This window comes from Panthera onca, chromosome E3, assembly GCF_046562875.1.
Source record: "Panthera onca isolate mPanOnc1 chromosome E3, mPanOnc1 haplotype 2, whole genome shotgun sequence".
Classification (NCBI taxonomy): Eukaryota; Metazoa; Chordata; class Mammalia; order Carnivora; family Felidae; genus Panthera; species Panthera onca.
In genome coordinates, this window is record NC_138354.1 from 40044358 (window position 1) to 40061955 (window position 17598).

The following is a 17598-nucleotide window of genomic DNA, read 5'->3' on the forward strand; positions in this document are numbered from 1 at the left end:
CTGCCAGCTGCTTCCCCGCCCCCAACCCAGCCACCCTCCACCTGGACCCGCTTGATGGTCTAGCTGTAGGAAGCGGGGTATCCGTTCAGGTCATCGTATGCGCAGGCCCCTCCAAAAGCTCCTGACAGCCTTGCCCTGCAGGGGTGGGGGGTGGTGATCTGCCCCTCTCTGCAAATGAGAGAAGTGAGCCTGGGCCGGGACTCCCGACCCTAGCCCACCTGTCTGTAGAATACTGCAGCTGTGACAAGGTGAGCGCCGGAGGCCCAGGAGGTCAGAAGGGTGAGACCTCTGTGTGTGAGCACTGGCTGGGGAGCACGAGGCCGTGGGGAGTGGTCAGTGTCTGTTAAGCAAGACTGTCCAGCCCGGGAGTTGCCACAGTCTGTGGCCCGAGGCTGGAGAGTAAACACACTTGGTGGGGAATCAGATTGGTGCTGGGCGAGACCGTGACCCCATCGGTGCTGGGGATGGGGGTTGAGCCCCCGTTGGTGGCAGGTGCGGGAGGCTGCACCGCACTTGGTGCTGGAGCGCTGCCCTGGGGTTGGGGTTCAGACTGAGGCTGGGGGGCAGGGAGCTGTTGCCCTGCATTGTTTGTGGAAAGAGCAGGAGGCTGCAGGGGAAGAGACGGCAGTTGGGGGTGGGGGTGCGGGTTCCCTGACACCGAATTCATTATTGGGAGATTCCTCTTCACAATCCCTCGACACCTCCCACGGGAACCACGGGCCAGAAATGTCTGACAGCCTCTGGCAGGCCGGCTCCCGTGCCGCCCGTGCCGCCCGTGCCCGGGTCTCTCGGCGCCCGGGTCCCCGCCCGCCCACTGCCTCCGAGTCCCTCCCCCCGCCCCGTGGGTCCCGCAGCCTCTGGAAACCTCTCTCGGGCTCAGCCTCGCGCCGCCCGCCGTGTCGGGGCTCAGTGTCCAGCACCGCCCCCCCACCCCCGGCGGCTGCCGTCCCCAGCCCCTGGCGGTCGCCTGGGGCCGCGGGCTGTCCGCAGAGGCCGGCGCGGCCGGCGCGGCCCGCACGTGGGGAGGGGGCGTCTCGGGAGCACGGGGCCCGATGTAGGGGCGGAGCCAAGGAGCCGGGCGCGCGGCCGGCGCGGGCGGACGGAGGTCAGCGGCCGCAGGAGGGGGACCCAGGCGTCCGGGAGGCGGCGCCAGGTGCCGCGCCCCCGCCCTGGGCCGCCCCCCGCCCGTGACGCGCTCCCCGCCCCTCGGCGCCGGGAGCCCGAGCCCGAGCCCGAGCCCGAGCCCGAGCCCGAGGACCGCGCCGGGCGCGGGCGGCGGAGGAGGCGGCGGGGGAGGCAGGAGGATGCGGCCGGGGCCGCGGGGCCGCCGCCGCCGCCTCTGAGCCGCGCCGAGCGCACGGAGCGCAGCCGCGTCGCTGCGGCCCGGCCGCGCCATGGGGAAGGAGCAAGAGCTGGTGCAGGCGGTGAAGGCGGAGGACGTGGGGACCGCGCAGAGGCTGCTGCAGAGGCCGCGGCCCGGGAAGGCCAGTGAGTGCGGGGGGCGCGGGCGGGCGGGGGCCACCTCGGGCGCCGGCCCCCCACCCCTCCCGGCGCGGGGGATGCTGTCGGGTCCCCGGGGGCGGGGCGGGGCCAGCGGCGCCCAGACCCTCGGTCCGCACCCCCGCCTCCGGCCCGTCCCCCAGCCCTCCCCCCCCCCCCCACCAGCCGGCCCCTGGCCGCAGGCGTCCCCCTCCCTTCCCGGGCTACGGGCTGACAGCTGGAGGGCTTTGCTGGGCCGTCAAAGGGCGAGGCAGATGCCACCCCCACCCCCCCCCCCCCCCCCGCCCCGCTTCCCCACCGTGGAGGGAGGGAGGGGGCCCTGGCGGTGAGGGGCCACCACAGGACTGACAGTCCCTGTCAGACCCCCTCCCCGCCCCATGTTTAATAACACGCTTTGCAGGGAATGGGGGGCAGGACCGTGTTGGGGGTGTGGCTGCCCAGGCATGGCCGGCTGGGGGCCATTTACTCATGCGGGAGCAGAGGCCCAAGGTCGCCCAGCCCAGGGCAAGCCTGTGCTCCAGGCAGGTGCAGACCCTGCCGCAGACCCGGGTCCTCTCTGGCTTCCCTGCTGGGAAAGGGGCTGGGCAGTGGGGGGAGGGGGCTCCCAGTGGCCATCCTGAGCTTGCGCTGTGAGGGCCCCCGGGAAAGGTTGGGAGCTTGGAGTCCTGATCCCAGCACTCATCCCAGCTCAGCCCAGAGCCTCCCCGGGGGCCACCGGAGATGGATGGATGGGTGTGTGGACAAGCTGGGTGTGCGGCTGCGCACGTATGGCCATGTCAGTGTGTCAGGGCACCTGTGCGGGCGCGGGCAGGACTCTGCAGGGTGGCACGTGCGGTCTGGGTGCCTCACTCTCCCCCCGCCCCCACCCCCCACCCCCACCCCCAGGGACTGTAGGTAACCCAGGGCACATATATACAGGCTGGCTCTGTCTTGTGCTCTCCAGGCCCAGGGATGGTCTGCTAGTTGGGGTCAGCTTCACGGCCTCAGGGCTCAGAAGGGGAGGGCTTCTAGGCCGAGGCAGCCTTAGCAGAGCCTTGAAAGCAGGTGGACGGATTGAAAGGAGGGATTGAAAGGGAGGGAAGGCAAGGTAAAGGTTTCCACCTAGTGGTCACGCGACCTTGGGAACCGAGGACTCTGGCTCTCCAGTCCTCAGTCTCCTCATCTGTACGATGGGGACGGTTTTGGTCCCTGCCTCACAGAAGAGCACGCACGAAGAACAGGTACTTCATACGTGCTCGGGAAGTGCTGTGACTGTCTCCCTAGGCAGCCCCAGACGGGCTTCAGGGGAAGCGGGGGCATCAGATTGGGCCGTCCAGGGAAGGTGTGGGGACTTGTACCTGGATCTTTGCATTTGTCCCTGCATGGTCTGCTTTCTGGGAGAGACACCTGCCCTGGGCCCCGTATCTGGGCTCTCTGACTCACAGGGGCGGGCGTAATAAATCAGACAGAGAAATCCCTCCATGAATTAGCTCGGTTGTCATGGCGACGCTGGCCTGCTTTGGAGTAAGATGTATTTTGATTCAGCAAAGTACAGGCTGGAGTTTGGGCCATGGGGTGGGGGGCATCCAGCGGTGCTCTCTCGGACCCCCGGACTCCAGAGGTCTTCCCTGGATAGTTGTTTCTGTGACCTCCACCCACTTCTGGTACCTTCCCTCCACCCCAAGCCCTGAGTGTTGCCCCAGGGTCTGCCTCCAAGCAAGCCTCCTCTCACACGCTCAGGCACCGGGACCCTCAGCGGCTGTCCTTGAGGGGAAGGAGACGGTGATCTGGAGGGAGAATGCCAGGGTGGGGCTGGCCTTGTGCCCTTTCTTCTGGCCCCACCTCCCCTTCCCCGAATTCACTGCACGCTACAGACCAACATGCCTGTTTCGTCTCACCTTGGCCCACTAATACTTCCCTTGCGGTATCCGGCCGGAGCTCCCTGCCTGGGGCGGGGGCAGGGGGGAGACCACCTGGCCCTGCCTGACCTGGGGAGGTGAGAGAGCGCCTTGCCCTGTGCTGGCATCAGAGGCCAGGACTGCATCCCTAGAGGGGACAGATGTGGCTCCGTGGGGCTGGCGGACAAGTGGCTTCTGTGGTTGGAGGAGCATCTGGGCAGGGGTGGAGGGAGGCCACAAGGGCAGCTGTGCGAGAGGGGCTGAGACCCCACCCCCACCCCCTGCCTGGGCCTCTGCAGTTTGGAGTCTGGGGCCCACCTCAAGGGCAGGGACGGTCCCAGGAAAGTGGTGAGAGGACTGGCTGACGAGAGCTGGGAGAGCCCAAGACATGGGGCAGGCTGGGGACGAAGTTTATGTACATCGGCCACGTGGAGGCTGCGGGACTTGGGCCCTTGTGGACCAGAGAAAGGGGACCTCTGGGGCCCCACCTGCCCCCTTCTGCCCCTCAGGCCCCTCCAGCCGTGCCTGCTCCAGCGTCACACAGAGCGCCTGTCTCTGTGAACTGCGCCTCCCCAACCCCAGGCGGGCCTCGGTTGTGTGACTTCCCTGTGAGCCCGGGGCCCACCCCGGGAATCGGGGGTGCTCCAAGATCTCGGGCTCCCCTCCGCCAATTCCAGCCACTTTCCCCTCTGAGGAGACCTGCAGCGAGGAGGGGGTGACGGGACCTCAGCGGGATTCCCCCCTCGTGTAAGGAGTGGTCTTCCTGATGGGGACTGCCCTTCCCCACTGGTGTCTATGCTACTTCTGGGTCCTTGACCTCCAGCCCCTCTAAAATTTCAATGCCTGCAGGTGTGGCCAGGTGAGAGGGGTGGGGAGACCTGGCTACCTTGGAATTAACGAGGAGGGGGAGCAAACATCAGAGCTGGGCAGAGTGTTCTAGAAGAGAACATCCTGAGCATGGCCCCCAGGGGGCAGGTGCTACGGGACAGCAATGTTGGGGATCCAGGGTATCTGTTCCGGCACGAATTTACCTAGCATCTCATATGGGCCCCGCACTGTTCCTGCCACCAAGGATATGGCATTGAGCACAATAGATAAAAACCCCATCCTTCTGGATCGTGTTGTTTAGTGATGGAGACAGACAACAACCATTAGGCGGTATTGATAGGGGGCAGACAGAGAAACACAACAGATAGGGACAGGAAGGGGGTTGCCATTCTAGATGGGGAGCCCGGTGGGGCTTCTCCAAGCAGGTGACGTTTGGATAAAGTCCTGAATGACATAAGGGAGAGAGTCATGGGGATAAATGGGGGAAAAGCAGCACCCCCCCCCCACCATATACACAGTGTGTGCAAAGGCCCTGTGGCAGGGGCTGCCAGTGTGCTGTAGCGCCATCACTGAGGCTTGTGTGGCTGGAAGAGGGCTGATGAGAAAGTCAAAGCGAAGCAGGAGGGCCATGTCCTGTGAGCCATTGGCCAGCACTGGTCTTCACCCCCAGTGACACAGGAGCTGTTGGAGGGTTTCAGGAGAGGAGCGGTGGGATGTGACATGTTCTAACAGGGTCCCCCTGACCTCAGTGGTACAGAGGACAAACTGTGGGGCAGGGTACAAGTGGGGATGCCAGTGGAGAGGTGATGGCAGCGATCCTTTGAGAGATGCTGGCCTGGTCAGAGTGGTGACAGTGACCGTGGGGAGAATGATAGGACCCCGCGTGTATTCGGAGGTCGTCTTGAAGGTGGAGGCAAACAGGACTTGCTGATGGAGACACTGTCGGGCGCTCAGGGCTGACTCCAAGGCTTTGGCCTGGACCACTGAGGGGAGGGTGGCTTTGCTGCCACCTTAGATGGACGTCAGTGTCCCAAAGTGTGTGAGCAGGGCGGGAGTGGGGCAGCGGAGACGCCTCTTTCCCAGGAGCCTCTGCTCTGCTCTACTCTGTGCAGGAGAAACCCCTCGCTGGAGAGGTTGGGGGTGGGATTCCCACGGAGCTAAAACTAGTAATTGCCACTTACGGAGGCGACTCTCTGCCGGACCCTTCATGCTTTAAGGGTGGACGCACACTGAAGCCTATGAGGCTGGCCCCATTAGCCCCCTTTGAGCTCAAGGCCAGGGCTATAGGGCTAGTAAGGGCCCAGTGAGACTCTGAATTTGAGCCCTACTGACTTTGTAGGCTCTGTGGGCCCTCGAGGCCTCACACCATGCATCCCACAGCTGAGAGCCAAGGCTGGGGCAGTGGGGGCTGCTGTGGGTCACCAAGCAGCTCCTGGAGCAGCCCCTCTGTGACTCGACTCCCTTGGGTTCCTGCTCTTGGGGGCCCCTGCCTCCATCCCTGTCCTGGGCCTGGACAAAGGGGCTTCTGTCCTGCCAGCCCCTCCCTCACAGAGCGACTGACCCACAAATGGGTTATGTAACCATAGCCCAGACAGGCAGGGGCTTGGCCTGAGTCCGGCTGGAACCGAGCCCACAGGGAGCGTTTCGGTGGGCTCCCCTCCTCTGACAGTCAGCTGGTGGAGGCCAGGACCTGGGGGAGGGGGCGGTTCGGGAGGAGACTAGGGACCCAAAGGGAGGGCTTGGGCCCCTCGGGCTTCAGGCAGACTGATCCCAGTGCCCAAGTGGGCCCTTGTAGATGTGGTGGCCATGCTTGTGTCGTCACTCAGGGGCACCAGGCCGCCAGCCTGCCTCCCCTTCCTGCCTTGCCAGGTGGGACTCAACCACACAGGCAGGCGCGGGGCTGGGAACGGGGGGAGGCTGCACCCTGAAAATGCAGATCTTCCCCCAGAGATACCCCCATTTCCGGGTGTTCCAGCCTTCCCAGGCCACCCCCGGCCCCATCTGGGTCCTTTGGAGAAACAGATTGTGCCGGCTCTCTCCCTCCCGCCATCGGCAGGTGCTTCGCCAGCGTCCCAAGGGAGGGGGTACATGTGCACATGTGTGTGCCTGTGTGGGTGCACAGCTCTGGCTTCCTCCCCCCGGTGGGGACAGGCTTGGAGCCTTTGGCTCTGTGAACTTACCAACACCTTAGTTCAGTCCAAAAGCTGGTACCTGGAGCTGAGTGCAGGGGACAGAGATGAAATGTTTTCTGGCTAAAGACTAAAGACAGCTTTGGCTCTGAGCCTGCCAGAGAGCTAGCCAGCACCCTCTGCCTGCTCTTAGGCTGCCTGGAGGGGCTGGGCAGAGCCCCCCTCACTGTCACTTTCCCATCCCTAGAGCTCCTGGGCTCCACCAAGAAGATCAATGTCAACTTCCAGGACCCAGATGGGTGAGTTCTCAGCCAGGGAGATGCCCGGCTGGCAAGGGGTTCCAGGGGGGCTCCTGCGAAAGGCCGGGGTGCCCGAGTCCTTGCCTTTTCATGCCTGTCGCCCGCTGCAGCTTCTCGGCCCTGCACCACGCGGCCCTGAACGGCAACACAGAATTGATCACCCTGCTGCTGGAGGCCCAGGCTGCTGTGGACATCAAGGACAACAAAGGCAAGGCCTGATGGGGACCTCGGAGCCAGATCAGGGGGTCAAGGTCAGGGGTGGTGTCTCTAGAGACCTGAACGGTCCCATGATTGAGGTGTCAGTCCGGAGTCTCCATCTGGGTGGAAGCGGGATTCCATGGGATCAGTATCCTGCGGGCCTGGGTTGGCTCCAGGGTCAAGGGCTAGCTCCCAACGGGCCCCCTGCCCACTCCTAGGCATGCGGCCACTGCACTATGCGGCCTGGCAGGGCCGGAAGGAGCCCATGAAGCTGGTGCTGAAGGCGGGCTCGGCGGTGAACATCCCGTCTGACGAGGGCCACATCCCTCTGCACCTGGCAGCCCAGCACGGTCACTATGATGTGGTAAGGGACGCCTCAGGGTGGGGGTGGGGAGGGCCCTGGCATGGGCGGTGCCAGCCCAGCGGCCGCCCTCGAGGCTGACTGCACCCTGCGGCCCCACAGTCCGAAATGCTGCTACAGCACCAGTCCAATCCGTGCATGGTGGACAACTCGGGGAAGACGCCCCTGGACCTGGCTTGTGAGTTCGGCCGCGTCGGGGTAAGTGTCCCCAGAGAGCCGGGTGGGACTCCATCTGCTCCGTCTTCCCTCCCGGGGTGGGGGAGGGGAGACACGCCTGCAGCCTCCCGCCCCATGTGCGGGCCCCCCTTCTCTGACCCCTCCTCAAGGTGGTCCAGCTGCTTCTGAACAGCAACATGTGCGCGGCCTTGCTGGAGCCCCGGCCGGGGGATACGACCGACCCCAATGGCACCAGCCCCCTGCACCTGGCAGCCAAGAACGGCCACATTGACATCATCAGGTATGGCCGAGTGCGGCTGGGGGGAGGGAGACCCGGCCGTGGGCTTCCTGCTCCTGGTTTAGTGACAGGAGCAGCCAGGGAGCCACGGGGATGCCATGAGGCCTCAGCGTGCAAAGGATGCCTCCGGCCGCCCACGTAAAGGATGCACTGGAGGGGTGTGGGGGGTGGCTTCTTCAGCCCCAAGCCCAGGTTGTGGCCCTGACACTTGCTGAGCGACCTCGTGGAGACACTTGACTTCTCTGAGACTCCGCCGTCCGGGTTAGCACGAGGCCAGCACTTGCACCAGTGCTTGGTCCCTGTCAGATCCCCCGTCGCCCGGAGGCAGGGCAGGGCTGGCTCACCTCAGGGCCTGGGACCTGGGGCCCCATGGGGGGATGGGACGGAGCTCCTGCCACAAGGCGCTGCCTGCTCCCATCCGCCCACCCTCCTTCTAGACTCCTCCTCCAAGCCGGCATCGACATAAACCGCCAGACCAAGTCTGGCACGGCCCTGCATGAGGCCGCACTCTGCGGGAAGACGGAAGTGGTCCGGCTGCTGCTGGATGTGAGTCAGGGGGCCGGGGGAGCTGGGGCAGGTGGGGGCACAGGGGCTCCTGACGGGCCTCACCCTCTGGCACATACAGAATGGGATTAATGCCCACGTGAGGAACACCTACAGCCAGACGGCCCTGGACATTGTGCACCAGTTCACCACATCCCAAGCCAGCAAGGAGATCAAACAACTGCTTCGAGGTGGGACCAGGGCGGGGTTGGGGGGGGGGGGTTGGGGATAATGGGGAGGGCAGGGCTGGGTCAGGCCAGCTCGAAGGACTGTGGGGGGGGTCTGTCTCCTGTGTCCCCAGAGGCCTCGGCGGCCCTGCAGGTCCGGGCGACCAAGGATTACTGCAACAATTACGACCTGACCAGCCTCAACGTGAAAGCTGGGGACATCATCACAGTAAGGACGGCCCGGGGCTGCGCGGGCAAGGGTGGGCGGGACCCCGGACGTGACGCCCATAACACCTTGTGCAGCAGTTGGGTGGTCTGGGGGCCACCCGCCCACTGGGCCTGTGGGGTGTCCCCCTGAGCACGTCCCCCCCCCCCCCCCCGCCTCATCTGGCAGGTCCTAGAGCAGCATCCCGATGGCCGGTGGAAGGGCTGTATCCATGACAACCGGACAGGCAACGACCGGGTGGGCTACTTCCCGTCGTCCCTGGGCGAGGCCATCGTGAAGCGAGCAGGCAAGTCCCACCCAGGCCTGGGCTTGGGGGCCCGAAGGAAGCCGGTGCACGTGTGTTGGGTGGCAGGGCCACTCCTAGGTGTGGGATCCAGAGTGGGGTCCTGCCGGCTCTCATCAGCACCCCCACACCTTTTCCTTCATTTATTTAGTAGACATTGTGCACCAGCCACTAGGAATAGACGGTGACCCAGACGTCCAAGAATGATGGACGTCACTCTTGCTCTCGCGGAGCTCACCTCTGGGAAGGGAGGGGAGCAGGGGCCAGTGGCGTAAATACACGAACAGACGTGCTGACTAATGCCATAGGGAACGTGGACAGAGACCTGCTTCTTAGGGTGCTCAGAGAAGCCCCTGAGAAATGGGAGGGGCTGGCCCCAGGCACAGCATCCTGACAGCAGGGCTCACATATGCAAAGGCACTGAGGCAGAAGAGAGCATAAGGGTCCCAAAGGAGGCCAGCATAGCATGGCTGGTGCAGAGTGAGAGAGAGGGTTGGGGGGGCGAATCCACAGGGCATGGATTGTTTTCAGACGGGGACCACTGAGAGGGTTACCTCCTAGAGAGGATGAGGACATTGACAGGTGGGGTGAGGGTACGGTGTGTGTGGGGGGGGCAGTTAGGAGGCGTGGCCAGCCTGCCCAGTGTCATCTAGGCTTTTGGGGCCCTCTTCCCCCTCCCTGCTCCCCTGGCAGAGAGGAGGTACACCCTCTGCTCTCCCCACCCGGGACCACAGGGCCACTGGCAGGACTGCCTGGCCTGGGCCCTCTTGCCCCGTTCTCCTGCTCTCAAATGTATAGGGTGGGGAGGGGGTCTTCTGAGGTTCTCTCAGCTCCTTGGAGACAGCTAGGGCCAGACAGGCCAGGGACACCCCCTCTCCATGTCAGGCCCCCAGACCTGGCTGGTCTGAGATTCCAGGAAGCTGTTCCTGGTCCACAGGTTCTCGGGCAGGTACTGAACCAAGCCCATCCCAGGCAGGCAGCTCACCGGGGCCCTCTGCGCCCCCCGAGGAGATCTGGGTGCTGAGGAAGCCTTTTGCAGGTACGTGGGGGGGCCCCCCGGTGAGCAGGGCAGCAGAGCTTCCCAGGCAGCAGCCGGGCCGGCACCCACGGAGGGTGCTCCCTCGTGTTGGCAGGTGGGGACCGCAGCGGCAGCCTGGGCAGCGTGGCTGGTGGACGAAGCAGTGGGGGCCACACCCTGCATGCGGGGTCCGAAGGGGTCAAGGTAGGTGGTCTGGGGGCAGGGCCGGGGCCGCCTGGGTGCAGAGCGGCGCTGGCCAGCCGTCCCGTCTGGGTTGCAGCTCCTGGCGACGGTCCTGTCGCAGAAGTCGGTCTCTGAGTCCAGCCCTGGGGACGGCCCCGCCAAGCCTCCAGAGGGCTCCACAGGTAAGAGCAGGGACGCGGCACTGCCGGCCTGGCGAGGAGGCGGCCCCCCGAGCGGCCCCGGCCCCACCACGCCCTCTTGTCTCCAGGTGCAGCCCGGTCCCAGCTCCCAGCGGCCCACGCAGGGCAGGCGTATGGGGAGCAGCCACCCAGGAAGCTGGAGCCAGCCTCGGAGGGCAAGGTACAGAGCCGGGGCTGGCTGCAGGGAGGGGCTCCCGGGCAGCCTGCGTGGTCTGGCCACGGCGTGGCGGGGGGCCCTTGACAGGCCAGGCCCGTACTTCTGTCCGTCTGTCAGTCTGTGTGTGTAGCTGTCATCTATCGCGTGGGTTACGTGTGTCAGCTAGCGCGTCCTGGCAGTGAGACGTGGGTGTGAGGTGAGCAGGGGACGCGCCTGCGTGTGGGTGGCGATGGTGAGCCGGGCACGTGTGCTTGTGTGTGTGCGTGTAGAAGGCCGCGGGTGTGAGGCGAGACCAGGTGTGTGTGCGTGCGTGGCGGGGGGGGTGAGCAGGGCCCCGTGTGCTGAGAAGGTGCGAGCGGCTGGCTGTTTCCTCCCCCACACCTCTGGACGGAGCCCACCCGCCAGGGAGTGTGGGGGCTGTGCTGAGGCACCCCACCCGAGGCCCCGGTCCCGAGCCCCTTACACGGGGCTGCACCACAGGGTGTCCCTGGTGCAGGAACGGGGGGATGGTCAGGGAAGCCCATGACACGGACAGCAGCTGGACTCTTCTGGTGGAGACCACGGGAGGAGGCCAGGACGCTGACGGAGCTCGCGATGGCGGCGTCGGGGAGCACACAGTGAGGAGCGGCACCGGTGCCAGGCCGCCCCAGGCCCGGCCACAGGGGGACCGGCGGACGGCAGACCGAGCGGCCGAGGCCTTCGGCTGAGCAGAGAAGGAGACAGCGCAGCGGCCGGGGTGCACGCACGCCCGGTGGGCGGGCAGGCGAGCGAGCCTGCAGCGGGTGCCTTGTGTCTTCCAGAGCGCCGAGGCTGTCGGCCAGTGGCTCGCCACGTTCCAGCTGCAACTCTATGCCCCCAATTTCATCAGCGCTGGCTACGACCTGCCCACCATCAGCCGCATGACCCCGGAGGTGGGCTGCCCAAAGGCTGGCCGCCGGTCACGACCGACATGGCCCCCCCCTGCCCCCAGGCTGCTGCTAACGGGCCTCTCCTCTACCTAGGACCTCACGGCCATCGGGGTCACCAAGCCAGGCCACCGGAAGAAGATCACCGCAGAGATCAGCGGCTTGAGCATTCCCGACTGGCTGCCTGAGCACAAACCCGTAAGGCTCCCTGCACCCCAGCGGCTGTGCCCAGGACGGTCAGACAGACAGACAGACTGCCTCCCTGGCTACAGCCCTCACCCGCCCTCCGGGGCTCCAGAGAGAGAAAAGAGGATGGCCTGTTTATCTGTCACGGGTGCTGGAGCCAGCCTTCTGGGGGCAGGGGTGACAGCCTCTGGGGTTCGTCAGGGCAAGGGGAGCCTGAAGCCGGGAGGGTGCCCCTCTCCAGTACGCGGTCCCGCAAAGATCCCTCCACACCCGGGCAGCCACCCGGGCACCCGCCCGGCACCCCGCAGCACTGCCCACCGCATACCCACCCAGACGCTAGAGGCCCCCGTGCTGACGGATGCGTGTGCACCCAGACACGTGCGCGGGGAGGGTGTCCGCCTGCTTCGTGTGTACAGACAGCACGCGTGCACCAAATATAGCCAAGGCGCCCGCTGACGACTGCGTGCACACACCCACACATCGCACCGCACGCGCTGGCTGTGTGGATGGCGGACGCCCACACAGACCACGGTTCGTGCCGTGGCTAACCGTCAACCCGTGGCGTGACAGGTTCTGGGCCTGCGCAAGGTGGGCCCCAGGCCCGTGGAATCTACGCTGCCTCTCTGAGCCTCGGGCTGGGCTTGAGGAGAGATCCCGTGGCCACCCGGAGCCCCCAGGGCTGTGGGTCGGCGACTGGCGGGTTCGTGCTCAGCGTGCTCTGTCGGCGGCTCGGGGGTGCTCCCAACGAGCAGGTCCCCGTCCCGCGGGCCTGCTCTGCTCTGTGCACCCAGGGGTGACCAAGTGTGCCGCGTGTTGGTGGGCGAGTGGCATCCAGCTGGGAGTGTGCACAGGTGGACGTGGTTCAGGGAGCCACCACGTGCTTCTGGGTAAAGAGCATCACGGGTAGTTACACGCGTGCGTGATGTGTGCCCAGTGAGGGTGTGGAAGCGGCGTGAGGGCGTGCGCGTGACGTGGAGAGTGTCGGTGCCCGCGTATGGCTGGGATGCACCGTGTGCGTACACGTGTCCGGTCGGTGGTGCCGTGTGTCCGTGTCTATGACGTGCAAGGCGTGTCCCCGGGGTGCCGTCCCCATGGCTGCCTTGGTAGGTGAGGAAGCTCGTTCTTGCCCCCCCCCCCCCAAACGGTGTCCCGAGGATAGGGTCGCCCCTGTGTGTGTGTGTGCGTGTGCTCGCACGTGCGTGTGTGCCGCTGGCCTTGGGCTCCTACTGAGGTCGCGCTGTCTCTGAAGCTGACACCTCTGGCCTGTCTATCCGTCCTTCTGTCTGTCTGTGCCAGGCTGGCCCGGTGCCCCCACCCCCGAAAGCTCGGAGTAGCGAGCAGGGTGTGGACAGCTAGCTCGGGCTGCCCTCGGTGTCCCCTGCTCCACAGGCGAACCTGGCTGTGTGGCTGTCCATGATCGGCCTGGCCCAGTACTACAAAGTGCTGGTGGACAATGGCTACGAGAACATCGACTTCATTACCGACATCACCTGGGAAGACCTACAGGAGATCGGCATCACCAAGCTGGGTGAGGCCCCCTGGTCCCGGGCTCCTCCGCCTTCTGGTCCCTGCCGCCCTCCCTGGCCTGACCTGCCCGTGCCCTACCCAGGCCACCAGAAGAAGCTGATGCTGGCAGTGAGGAAACTGGCGGAGCTGCAGAAGGCAGAGTACGCCAAGTTCGAGGGGGGACCCCTGCGCCGGAAGGCCCCGCAGTCGCTCGAGGTGATGGCCATTGAGTCACCTCCCCCGCCCGAGCCTGCCCCGGCTGACTGCCAGTCTCCCAAGATGACCACCTTCCAGGACAGCGAGCTCAGTGGTGAGCTGCAGGCTGCCATGACTGGCCCGGCCGAGGGGGGCGCCGCCGCTGCCGCAGCCACCACCGCCACCACTGCCGAGAAGCCCTCCAACCACCTGCCCCCGACGCCGAGGGCCTCCGTGCGGCAGGAGCCCAGCTTGGGTGGACAGGCGCGGCACATGAGCAGCTCTCAGGAGCTGCTGGGGGACGGGCCCCCTGGGCCCGGCAGCCCCATGTCACGAAGCCAGGAGTACCTGCTGGACGAAGGGCCAGCCCCTGGCACCCCACCCAAGGAGACCCGGCCCAGCCGCCACGGCCACAGCGTCAAGCGGGCCAGCGTGCCTCCGGTGCCCGGCAAGCCGCGGCAGGTCCTTCCGCCAGGTGCCAGCCACTTCACACCTCCCCAAACGCCCACGAAAGCCCAGCCGGGCTCCCCTCAAGCCCTGGGGGCGCCTCACGGTCCAGCCCCAGCCACAGCCAAGGTGAAGCCCACCCCGCAGCTGCTGCCACCAACAGAACGACCCATGTCACCCCGTTCGCTGCCTCAGTCACCCACACACCGTGGCTTCGCCTACGTGCTGCCCCAGCCCGTGGAGAGCGACGCAGGGCCGGCCGCTCCCGGGCCCGGGCCCGTGCCCGCGGCCGCCCCCCCGCCCGTGCCCACACTGTGCCTGCCTCCGGAGGCTGACGCGGAGCCAGGGCGGCCCAAGAAGCGTGCCCACAGCCTGAATCGCTATGCGGCATCCGACAGCGAGCCAGAGCGGGACGAGCTGCTGGTGCCAGCCGCCGCAGGGCCCTATGCCACCGTCCAGCGGCGCGTGGGCCGTAGCCACTCGGTGCGAGCGCCCGCCGGAACCGACAAGAACGTCAACCGCAGCCAGTCCTTCGCGGTGCGGCCCCGAAAGAAGGGGCCGCCCCCGCCCCCGCCCAAGCGCTCCAGCTCAGCCATGGCCAGCGCCAACCTGGCAGATGAGTCGGCGCCAGATGCTGAGACGGAAGGGGCTGGGACCGAGGATGGCCGGCTGGGGGTCCGGGCACAGCGCCGGCGGGCCAGCGACCTGGCTGGCAGCGTGGACACAGGCAGCGCCGGCAGCGTGAAGAGCATCGCAGCCATGCTAGAGCTGTCATCCATTGGGGGTGGGGGCCGAGCAGCCCGCAGGCCCCCCGAGGGCCACCCCACGCCCCGCCCCGCCAGCCCGGAGCCAGGCCGGGTGGCCACGGTGCTGGCCTCGGTGAAGCACAAGGAAGCCATTGGGCCTGACGGTGAGGTGGTGAACAGGCGCCGCACCCTCAGCGGGCCTGTCACGGGACTCCTGGCCACCGCCCGCAGGGCGCCTGGGGAGTCAGGGGGGCCTGCAGACCACGGCCACTTTGTGGAGGATGGGAGCACCCGGCAGCGGTCTCGAGGTCCAGCCAAGGGAGAGGCGAGTGGGGAGGGCCCGCCCCTGGCCAGAGTGGAGGCCAGTGCCACGCTCAAGAGGCGCATCCGAGCCAAGCAGAGCCAGCAGGAGAGCGTCAAGTTCATCCTGACGGAGTCTGACACGGTCAAGCGCCGGCCCAAGGCCAAGGAGCGGGAAGCAGGTCCTGAGCCGCCGCCGCCACTGTCTGTGTACCAGAATGGCACGGGCACCGTGCGCCGCAGGCCGACCTCTGAGCAGACTGGGCCCCCGGAGCTGCCCCCGCCGCCCCCACCTGCAGAACCCCCGCCCTCCGACCTGATGCACCTTCCCCCGCTGCCCCCGCCTGACACGGATTCCCGGAAGCCAGCCAAGCCGCCTGTCTCTCCCAAGCCCATGCTGGCTCAGCCCGTTCCCAAGATCCAGGGCTCACCCACACCTGCCTCCAAGAAGGTGCCGCTGCCAGGTCCTGGCAGCCCAGGTAGGTGAAGGGAGCCAGCTGGGGAAGCCCCCCCCCCCCCCACCTCCCGGGGAAGCCCCCCCCCCCCCCCCACCTCCCCACTCCATGGTCTGAGGGGTTTTCCTCTTGAACTTGAGGAAGGCCAGGTGGCATGGGGTGGGAAGCACAAGGTGAAGACCCTTGTGCTCAGACCTCAGACCCTGTCATCCACCCACCCATTGGACCACACTGCCGACCCCAAATTGGGAGGAGGGTGGATGTTCGTCACCTTGCTCAGTGGATGAGGCACAGAAACCCAAGGATAACAGCACCTGTTGGAGGGAAGACAGGTGCACGATGCTGGGTCACGGAGGACTCTGGGAGGCTTGAGAGTGACCAAGCTTGAAAGTCACCCCAGCACTAGAGAGAGGGGGCAGGCTTCCAAGCAGAAGGATCAGACATGCAAAGGCCCCGTGGTATTCAAGCAACCCAAGGGCCAGTGTCTGCAGCAGGCCACACCTGAAGGGGGATGGAGGGGGTAGTGTGCGGACAGAGAAGGGTCCGGAAGCCGGTGACCCGAGCAGATACGCATAGGGAAACGCGCCCCCTAGCGGCTGCAGGGAGCCTGGGCTCCGAGGGGCAGCGGGGTCCGCAGCGCGGACGGCGGCGTCTCTGTTCTCGAGGGCGAGGCGGAGCGCTGCGGCAGGGCTCTCCCGCCCCCGGTGCGAATCTCCTCCTCCCCGCAGAGGTGAAGCGCGCCCACGGCACGCCGCCGCCCGTGTCTCCCAAGCCGCCGCCGCCGCCCACGGCGCCCAAGCCGGCCAAGGCCGCGGCGGGGCTGCAGTCGGGCAGTGCCACCCCGTCGCCCGCGCCCTCGCCGGCTCGCCAGCCACCCGCCGCCCTCGCTAAGCCGGCCAGCACGCCGCCCTCGCTGAGCGCCAGCCCCGCCAAGCCCCCGTCCCCCGGCGCGTCCGCGCTGCACGTGCCCGCCAAGCCGCCGCGCGCCGCCGCCGCCGCCGCCGCCGCCGCCACCGCCACCACGGCCACCGCCGGGCCCCCCGCCGCGCCCGACGGCGCCTCGCCGGGAGACAGCGCCCGGCAGAAGCTGGAGGAGACGAGCGCGTGCCTGGCGGCCGCGCTGCAAGCCGTAGAGGAGAAGATCCGGCAGGAGGACGCGCAGGGCGCGCGGTAGGTGCGGGGCGGGGTCCGCGCGCGCTCCGAGGCTGCGGCGCGCCAGCTCGAGTCGAGGGAGGGGCGGGGCGGGGAGGGGCTGCGGGGCGGGGCCCGGGGCAGCAGGGGCGGGGTCGCGTCGTGCGGGGCCGGGCCCGGGGCGGCGGGGGCGGGGTCGAGTAGGGCTGAGGAGCGGAGGCAGAGGCGGGTCGTGTGGGGCTGCGGAGCCGGGGGTCGAATCTTGCGGATCGGTGGAGGCGGGTCGGGTCGTGAGGGACAGGGGCGGGGCCCGGGCAGGGTGTCGCGCGCCCGCGCCGCCAGCTCACGACGCGCCCGCCCCCAGCCCCTCGTCCGCGGAGGAGAAGAGCACCGGCAGCATACTGGACGACATCGGCAGCATGTTCGACGACCTGGCCGACCAGCTGGACGCCATGCTGGAGTGACGCGGCTGCTCACGTCGGGCCCGCCCGCGCCGCCCGGGGCCCCGGCCCGCACACTGACCTTTACCTCAGGGTGGGCACCTCTGGGCGCAGCGCGAGCGGGCAGGGCGGAGGGCCGACGGGGGGCCAGGCGGGCAGGGGCGGGCCCGTGCTGCCCGTCCCCTGCACAAGCACAACTCCTGCCCCCTGGGCCCAGGCCGGACGGCCGGCCTGGAGGACTGCCTGGCCAGGGGACCCGAGGGCTCTAAGTAAATGCTGCTGCCCGGCGGGTGCCCGTCCCCGTCTGCTGCTCCCTGTGCAATAACTGCTGGGCCACACCCGCCCACCCGCGCCGGGCTCTGCCTGCTGCGGGCGAGGAGGGGGCAGCCCCCGGCCCCCTGCCCTGAGGCCAGGCCGGGTCTGCCCTGGGAGGCAGTGGGAGGCGGACGGCCGCTTTGGCCCCCTCCCCGATCTGTGGCAGAGCACAGGCCTATGCCCAGCACAGAACTGCCCATTGGGGACTTCTGCCAGCCGCTCCAGCGCAGCACAAGGGACTGGGGCTGGGATCATGCCCCCTGCCCCACTGTACCCCCCAGAATATAAGCTATCGAGAGTATTAATTTATTGGGAATGAGCTGAGGCAGATTTCCCCAGAGAAACAAAAAGGTATAACTTTAACAAATATATATTTAAAGAAAGAAAAAATATTATTGATTCTATAGAAAACCATTTACCAACTGTAAGGACACTGAAGTCTAGCTCAAGACAAAAGCTGTTAGAGGCCCTGGCTGTCTGTCTGTCCATCCTTCCCTCCCTCCGTCTAGGACACCTGGCCCAGTAGCACAAACAGGAAGCTGGGGTCCG

General features: G+C 66.9%; 1 protein-coding gene across 3 annotated transcripts; it reads left to right on the forward strand.

Moving 5' to 3' along the window:
- The first annotated feature begins 831 nt into the window (after positions 1-831).
- Positions 832-16905, forward strand: CASKIN1 (CASK interacting protein 1). Of its 3 annotated transcripts, none has more exons than XM_060648152.3 (20): positions 832-1488; positions 6582-6633; positions 6744-6841; positions 7050-7195; positions 7295-7390; positions 7519-7649; positions 8084-8192; positions 8272-8380; positions 8491-8585; positions 8751-8868; positions 9803-9904; positions 9999-10087; positions 10164-10248; positions 10335-10426; positions 11224-11334; positions 11425-11526; positions 12904-13042; positions 13124-15187; positions 15892-16333; positions 16659-16905. In XM_060648152.3, exons 1-20 carry the CDS (start codon positions 1395-1397, stop codon positions 16756-16758), a joined length of 4374 nt encoding a protein of 1457 aa, XP_060504135.1. In that variant the 5' UTR covers positions 832-1394; the 3' UTR covers positions 16759-16905. The 3 variants fall into 3 exon arrangements, with proteins under 3 accessions (XP_060504135.1, XP_060504134.1, XP_081647873.1); XM_060648151.3 differs by lacking the exon at positions 832-1488 and adding an exon at positions 5982-6261; XM_081791747.1 differs by lacking the exons at positions 832-1488; positions 6582-6633; positions 6744-6841; positions 11224-11334; positions 11425-11526 and having other exon boundaries at positions 7052-7195.
- The last annotated feature ends 693 nt before the right edge of the window (positions 16906-17598 follow it).